The sequence below is a fragment of the Ornithodoros turicata genome, unplaced genomic scaffold (genome assembly GCF_037126465.1).
Source record: "Ornithodoros turicata isolate Travis unplaced genomic scaffold, ASM3712646v1 ctg00000882.1, whole genome shotgun sequence".
NCBI lineage: Eukaryota > Metazoa > Arthropoda > Arachnida > Ixodida > Argasidae > Ornithodoros > Ornithodoros turicata.
In genome coordinates this window covers 41,211-49,508 of record NW_026999409.1, presented here as the reverse complement: position 1 = coordinate 49,508, position 8,298 = coordinate 41,211, and the positions used below count along the sequence as shown (strand labels likewise).

General features: G+C 45.1%; 1 protein-coding gene across 1 annotated transcript; it reads left to right on the top strand.

The window, feature by feature from the left end:
* The first annotated feature begins 1,653 nt into the window (after positions 1 to 1,653).
* Positions 1,654 to 4,348, top strand: LOC135375493 (uncharacterized). The gene is made up of 5 exons (XM_064608186.1): positions 1,654 to 1,945; positions 2,133 to 2,285; positions 2,423 to 2,710; positions 3,708 to 4,200; positions 4,324 to 4,348. Exons 1-5 carry the CDS (start codon positions 1,654 to 1,656, stop codon positions 4,346 to 4,348), a joined length of 1,251 nt encoding a protein of 416 aa, XP_064464256.1.
* The last annotated feature ends 3,950 nt before the right edge of the window (positions 4,349 to 8,298 follow it).

The following is an 8,298-nucleotide window of genomic DNA, read 5'->3' as shown; positions in this document are numbered from 1 at the left end:
TGGAGCTAATGTGTACTTTTTTGGACAACAGTGTATAGTGTAAAGTGGTTAAAACTTGAGCTGGCTCGTGATTCCTGGGTGCCGTGTCCTCGTCTTTTTTGTGTTTTGTCCTCGTCTTTCCCTGCACTGGGGGTTTTATCATTTTTAAAACCAGGTATAGTGTAATATCTAATGCTTATACTCCCCAATATGTGGCTCCTACAACAGCTATCAGGAAATGAAAAGTGAGTGCTCTTGTAATTTCAAAGCGAACGCGTATCCTGCAGCGGATTCCGATTCTCTACAGTTTTTTCGCATGCACTGTGCAGGAACATACTGAAGAAAATAGAACATTACGAAACAATACCTCAGGTGTAAATCTACTCTAATTACCTATTACGAAACAATTTAGTCGTAGACTTCCGTTTGTTTGTTTGGATTAACTTCTGCTATTCTACTGTATCGCGCTACTGTAATGAAACTAAGTGTTATTGTGCGTCTGCTAGGAAGGGGGAATGCTTCGTATTCTGTCATATTACAATATTTTTAACTATAATATTTTGACCCTTCTTGGTCTGGTTCCCGGTAACCGTGACTTATTGGCCCATCAGCCCGCATTCACAACCTTGTGCGATCGAACCTGGTCGATGAGGCTGGCAATTTTGAAGCATGATATGGTATTTCTTACACAACTTCTCGCATTAAAGGACGTGAGTTGGACAGCATTAATCCGCAGGGCGACCACTGCGGTATCGGTAACACTTAAATAGGCGATTTCAGGAAATCCCAAGGAGCGTCGCGCGGAGTATCCCGGTGCCCTTTGCGTTGCGAGGAATTGTGGGTAGCCGGTTATCGTGAAATATGGCGGCACGTACGTTTTATGTTTTGCTTCCGTAATGCTCTGATTTTCACGTCTCCTGTGATTGCTGTACCGACCGCCGAAAGAAGGCAACTCAAGGTAAGCATGCTCCCGATTCACATTTTTGCATTCAGGGCAACTGTGATGCATAATATCAGTGGGGGGAATCGAGAAGTCCCCCGCCAGTGTCGTGTTTACGGCGTTTACATGATCACATTCGCGCTGGAGAAAAAAACGTCACCGCGTTTCCGGTGATTTTGAATGTGAGTGGCAATAAATAACTTAAGACAAGTCATCCGAAACGGCTGTATCGGCCAGTGCGAAGTGTTGTCGTCACGCAGTGCTCGCGAGATGTGAGTGGTGCGGTGCGAGGTGATCTGTGCTCGCCTCAAAAACACGCGATGTTAATAGGGCATTGTAGGGTTAAAAGCACAGACGAATCAATTAAACACGAAAAGTGTCTATAGGAAAAGAAGAAACAAACAGCCTTTTAGCAGTTTGTCATGTAATTTTAGCTCACTTGTCAGTGTTTTAGCGCTTTTAGCCCCAAGGGCCTGACCAAGTGGCCCAGCAGCGTGTGTGAATATCACGTCACATTTTGAACTCCAGTGAACAGTCAGCAATGGCACAGTAGCAGGCGTTGCTCAAGTGTTGCATGTGCTGTATAACGGGAAAAATAGAGAAAAAACGACAGATTACTGCTTACAGATGATATTCTTCGTAAAAATTTTGTGGCACTTTTGTCACCAGATGCCATGTATGTGCCGGCTAGGGGCTGCAAAAAAGAGCAATACAATATTGTTGCTTTTCCAGTGATGGCACCAGCTACTCCACGTGGTGGAACTCAGTGCTGCATTCCGAGCTGCAGACACAACTCTGCACGCCACAGGGATGTCTCCTTTCATTGCTTCCGGAAAGACACAGCAACTCGTGACCTCTGGGTTCAGGCACTTGTCGAAAACACAACCGTACCTGCATCCTGGAAGCCAGGGCTAAGCCACAGGATCTGTGGAGCTCATTTCAACGTCCTTGGCAAGAGGAAATACATGGACAAAGTACCATGGTTGTTGAAGCCTGGTACATTCATTCAGACGACGCATCAGACATGTGAGTATCCATAGTATTTTAACAGCTTTTTACTGGCTTTGAGCATGCTTGTCTGCTCACTTTATACAAAGCAAAAGTGTTCATGACTATAACCTCATTGCTGACTGCATTACTTATCTCGTTAGTATGCTTTTACAGGAGAATATCCTGGTATATGAAGCTTACTCGTCAATGTTTTCTCTTTTAGGTCGTTCTGTCAATGAAGAGCCGTCTCTTCTCGAAGTGGCTGATGAGACAACAGTGGAGACGTCCTTCGAAGGGCTCAGTTCAACTGATGTATCGTGCTCCGAACAAGAGTCTAGCTTCAGTGTGTCACACCATGGATATGATGCAGCAGAAGGTACGAAGAGCTGCAGTTGTTCCTTTTTAAAACAGGCGTATCAAAGAGTGGAATGTTGCTGTACTTTCGGAAGCACCTATTTTTCCAGTGCATGCAATTCTGCTCAGAAATTAGAATAAACTGTCGTTTCATTGCAGAATCAAAGATTCGTGAGGAGCTTGCACTACTTTCAAAAGAAAATCAGGAACTCAGGAAACTGAGCTCAAGGCTGCTTCAGGAGAAGAGCGATGCTGAGAATGCCAGTGCAAAGCGTCTGGAAGCTTACACCAGGGAAGTTCAAGATTTGGAACAGAAACTTTGTGCTGCACAGGTGGATCGACAAAAGTTGCAGTCGCATATTCAAGAACTCCAGAGAAGACTGCAGCGACATGAACACAGTGAGCGTCACCTGCCTAAACCAACTCCATCGGACGTTCTAAAGGACAGTGAGAAACTTCGTTTCTACACCGGCTTCACGACCCATGAGCGGTTTAAAACGTTTTGTGAGTTTGTTCGTGCTGGTCATGAGGACTATAAGAAACTGTCGAGCAAAGCAGGTTCAAATAAGGGAAGACCTCCTTTGTTTAGCTTGGAAGAACAGTTGGCTCTTGTTTTGACGAGACTAAGGGTTGGGCTCCTTGAGCAAGACCTTGCGTACAGGTATTCGACAAGTGTAGCATACAGTCAGACCTCGTTTTATGAACCCTCGATATACGAATTCCCTCAACTTACGAACGGCTCCACAGGGAACCAAACTTTTTCCGTGTATTTTGACCTCGTTTTACGAACCCTCGATATCCGAACTATGAACGGATTATGAGGGAACGGACCCAAAGTAGCCAAGCCATTCTGACCTCGATATACGAACGGGCGTTATGAACGTACAGAGGACAGGCCAATGGACCGGAGGATAATGAAAGTTCCTCAGTACATGCTGCCAAGGTCAAACATACAATGTCCCAACGCCACTACGTTCCACAAACATGATTCACCATTTCCTGAAAGAATAATTCGGGCGTTTACAGCCGAATGGTTGTGAGTTTGGACCAGGTCTCCGAGATGGAAACATCTTGCCGTTCCAAGAAAGCGTTCCGTCCTGACAGCCGGTGACAAGCGTGATATTTGTCGTTGGAAACAGTCTCATCCGCGCGTGATACGGTACTTTGAGGACCGGGTGCATGAATCAAGTGTCAGACTTCTGTCATCTCTTCGAAACAGCATAGACCCTGCAGAAAGTATGGTGCAAAGCACAATTACGCAGTATTTTCAAAAATAAAACTTATTCAAATCAATTTCCTGTGGTTTTGTGAGGTATTTGTGCACTGCAGACCTCGGACCTCGATTTACGAATACCTCGATTTACGAACGATTTTCTGAGAAACGAAGGGTGTTCGTAAAGCGAGGTTTGACTGTATATCAGTGAGCTGTGTTCATTTTGGGTAGAATTTTTATGCGAGTACCTTGACAAAGCACCGATATGGCCAAGCAGAGACATTGTAGACGAGTTCATGCCTGAAGTGTTCAGGGAGTCTTACACGTCAACAAGAGTTATCTTGGACTGCACGGAGCTGTACATTGAAACCCCAAGTGACTTTCGTGTTCAAAGTGACACCTATTCCACGTACAAGTCCCACAACACAGCAAAAGGTCTGATCGGAATTGCTCCTAATGGTTTTGTGACATTTGTTAGTGACCTAGCGCCTGGAAGGATTTCGGATAAGGCACTGGTTCGGCAAAGTGGGTTGTACAAGTTGCTCGAGGAAGGAGATGCTGTCATGGCAGACAGAGGCTTTCTGATCAAAGAGGATCTTGCTGACCTCAAAGTTGACCTGCACATTCCTCCATTCTTAAATGGCGCCTCTCAGTTGTCTCTTGCAGATGAAAGTACAACTAGGGCTATTGCAAAAGCACGGATTCACGTGGAGCGTGTTATCAGGCAGGTTAAAACATTCCGCATCCTAAGATATGTTTTTTGCAACTCAATGGCAAGACTGTTAAACCCAATGTGGAAGGCCTGTGCATTGTTATGTAATTTCATAGGTGACCCTCTTCTTGACAGAAAGCAGGATGCTGCTGTGCTGTAATCGTGCTTAATAGCCGTGAATATAACGTTAACACGGTACATCATCTGTCAACAAACTTCTGTGGACCCACAAGAAACGGGAATAAAACCATGGTGCCCCTGCATCTAGTAGTCACAGCTCAGAGAACACTTTTCTTCTCTTGGGCCAAGCTGCGGCTGAGACCTTCATGATGCTTATGAGAACACTGAGCTCCAGTTGTAGATAAGTGGCTTTCCCAAGCGGCCATGCCACAGCTGTCCTATAAGCATGATGGTAGTCTCAGCTGCAGCTTGGCCCACGAGAAAAAAACTGCAAATGCTCCTCGAGCCGCAGCTGCAAAATGCTGAGGGACCATGGTTTCACTCCGGTTACTTTTGGATGTCCCACATATATTCGTTCATTTTACTCACTGTGTCAATATGTACATATTTTGTAATAATTTGTCTATGTTACAAATACAGTTCCTAAGATGAGAGAGAGCCTCAGTGGAGAGCTGCCGATATTTCGAACAGAGACTGTGCTTCCCCAGAAGAAGCACAGTCTCTGTTCGAAATATCGGCAGCTCTCCACTGGGGATCTCTCTCATCTCAAATACAGTTCCTGTTATGCACTTGCACCATTCAATCAGAGTTTTTATTCTGACTGGCGTCATAGAAGTTCAGTAACGAGGGAAGCATGACGTCTCTCCACAGCTCTTGGTTGAACGGGATCCGCTGAACAAATGGAGCACCACTGCCACTATCCACAACCAAGTCACACCAAAGTAGCCCTGACAAAGCTAGTTGTCCCTGTATTTGGTAATAATACTTGTGTGTGTGCTTCAGTTTTCCATCCTTTAGGAATAGCGCCATTGCTGCAAGCAATGGCGTCTGTTGTTTGTAGGTTACTGTCCTTTGCTTTTGCCAGAGTCTTGACCTCAACAAGCCCGTAATCACCAGTGTCCCTTTCGTACACCAAGCCGTCCGGTGATGCCCGAGGTCAGGAATTCCTGGGTTCACACACAGTCCCACTGGAAAAACGTCAACACTTCTTGCCTGCTTGTACCTCTGAAGGGCAGGGTTCTCGTTTTCTTGTCCTATTCTCATGTACTTCGTACTGTGAGATTTTCTGCAGAATATTCTGTCAATCATCTTTTGGTTGATTGGTGCCTTCCTTCGAACTACATCGCCAAAGTGGGACGCTGTAATCCTGGTAGACCGTTCTTTCATCCACAGCTCGTTTGAGCCTTGTCCACGTGTCAGCTTTTCAAGCTCCTGCGCTTCCTTTAGACTGAGGCTGTGGTGTGGTGTGTACGGCTTCGCATCGTCGACCCAGAGTATTTTGGTGGGCAGGCTGATTGGGTTAGATCGAACAGTTTGCGAAGGGCGCAGGGCACATCGCTTCTTCGTTACCGCTTCGTAGTTGACACTTTGAAGTATCCTGGCATGCATATGTGAACCAGTGTCTTTCATGATGTTATCAGCGAGCAGCTGAAGCGCTTCCTTGGTAGGTCCCACTTCATGCTTTAGCTTTGGCCCTGCTGCTTGTACTATAGATCTGCCAGGTACATGCTTTGCGAATACAAGCTGTTGGAATTCTTGGCAGTTGAGATTTCCTTTAGCACTTCTGTGCCCCCACTGTTGTGGCTTCTCGGTGCATGACACTGGATCGGGGATGTAGGAGTTTCCTGTACGAAGTACATCCAAAACAAACCATGCTAGTGCATGTTTGCAGACACCCCCTTTGCCACTGGGGCACTTGCAATGGCCGCCTGTGACATTTCCAGCTGCAGCAACTTTCAAAACAACGGGGTACTCCTTTCGGAGTGTGTATGATGCCTTTACTTTTCCTTTCACTGTTGTGCTTGTGGAGTGATGTAGCAGCACATCTTTCACCTTTTCAGCTTTGAACATTGCATATCATTCCCAGAAATCCGGGACACGGTTTCTTAAAGTTGGCTTGACCGGCGTACTCGCTGCCCTCCATTGAAGCAATGCATTCCACCTGGATTTGTTAGAATATCTGTTGACGCTGAGCTTTAGAAAGAAAAGCCCACTCACGGGTGTTGCTGTGAGAGGCCCATCGATGGTGTACTACTGGAATGGAAGCGCAAGAGCATCACAGTTTTGTTCCTGGAGGACTTATTTTCGCCGTGTTGGCTTCATGGCAGAATGCACTGGTGTGTTATTTTTGTTGTACTGGGCTAAAACAATGGGTTCTCCGGAAAATGCGCATGTAGGACGTGAAAGTTGAATTTGTCCTGTACGCTTTGCAACTTTGTGCGCTGTTGTGGGACGCTCCTATTTTGTTCCCACGGCAAAAGAAGTATTGACAAGCTCGATGTGGCTTGGAAAGCATCTGTACCTTCATTCCTGAAATGAGTACATATGACGTCGTTGGATCAGTGGTAAAGATGATGGCCATTGCTTTCGGGGTCTGTGGTTCGATGCGCGGTCTGCTCGGATTCTTTTTTATTTTTGTTTTTCTTTCTTCCTTTTTTTTGTTGAGGTAGTTTAACAGAGGTAGATGAGAGAAACGACAGGGCGAGAGCGTCAGAGTTTTGGCTTAATAATGCTGTACTGGATCTATATCACACTGCATGGCGTTCAGTTTGATTTAGTTGTCCTAATGCTGTGCGACTGCCTGTGCAGTTAATATGTGAATAGCAGATGACTTCTCCTTGCACTCCCACTTACTTCACCGCTACAGGAATCCCCGTTTTGTACAATACCACCCGCCTTTGTTGTAATGTAGATTATTGTCAACCACTTAAAATAAATTTAGGACTTGTGGCATAAACGCCCTTTCTTGACTGTGAACTCCAGGGCGATGTGACAACGGAATCAATTATGTGGGTCAACGTTAACGCGCTCCAATGGTAAGGGTATTTAAGATGAACGAATTACCACGCGTGTTTGTTGTAGCGTTGATACATGATACATTTACCATAAATTTCGGACCTGTAACGAATGCAAACATCTCAGGAAAAAGAGCTGTAGGTTAGACGCCCCGGTCCCTGTCGCGGTGGAACTCATTAAATTTCCATTGATAGAGGTCGACATGACGCGGAATCGACACGCGGGTACACTTTAACGTGCAATAATGGGGAAACTAATTGAAATGCACAAAGTGCCACGCGTGTTTGTTGTAGTGTAGATGCTTGTCCATCATTTACCATCAATTTGAAACATGTGGCTTAAACGTCCTTTGTTCCCTGTCAAGGCGGAACTCATCAAATTTTCATTGATAGAGGTCGATCTGACACGGAATCGTCACGTGGGTACACTTTAACGCTCTGTAATGGCGAAACTAATTGAAATGCACAGAGTGCCACGCGTATCTGTTGTAGTGTAGATGCCTGTCAATCGTTTACCATCAATTTCAAACATGTGACTTAAACGTCCTTTGTTCCCTGTCAAGGCTGAACTCATCAAATTTTCATTGATAGAAGTCGACCTGACACGGAATCGTCAAGCGGGTACTCTTTAGCGCGTTATAATGGCGAAACTAATTGAAATGCACAAAGTGCCACGCGTGTTTGTTGTAGTGTAGATGTCAACCATTTACCACCAATTTCAAACATGTGGCTTAAACGTCCTTTGTTCCCTGTCAAGGCGGAACTCATCAAATTTTCATTCATTGAGATCGATATGACGACGGAGTCCTGGTGAAAGCCAACTTGGACGCGCTCTATAATGGTGAAACTAAATAGGATGCACAAAGTTACGAGCATGTTTTTTGTAATGTAGATTTTTTTATGTAATGTAGATCAAACTTGTGGCTTAAACGTCCGTTGTTCCCTGTAAAGACACAACTCACCAAATTTTCATTCGAGGTCAATCTGACGACGTAACCAATTATGCGGGTCAGCTTTGACTCGCTCTAATGGTAATTGGAATTAAAGTGAAGAAATACCTACGTATGCTTTTCGCAGTCTAGATGTATTTCAATCATTTAAGATAAATTCCGGACATGTAGCTTAAACTTCCTTT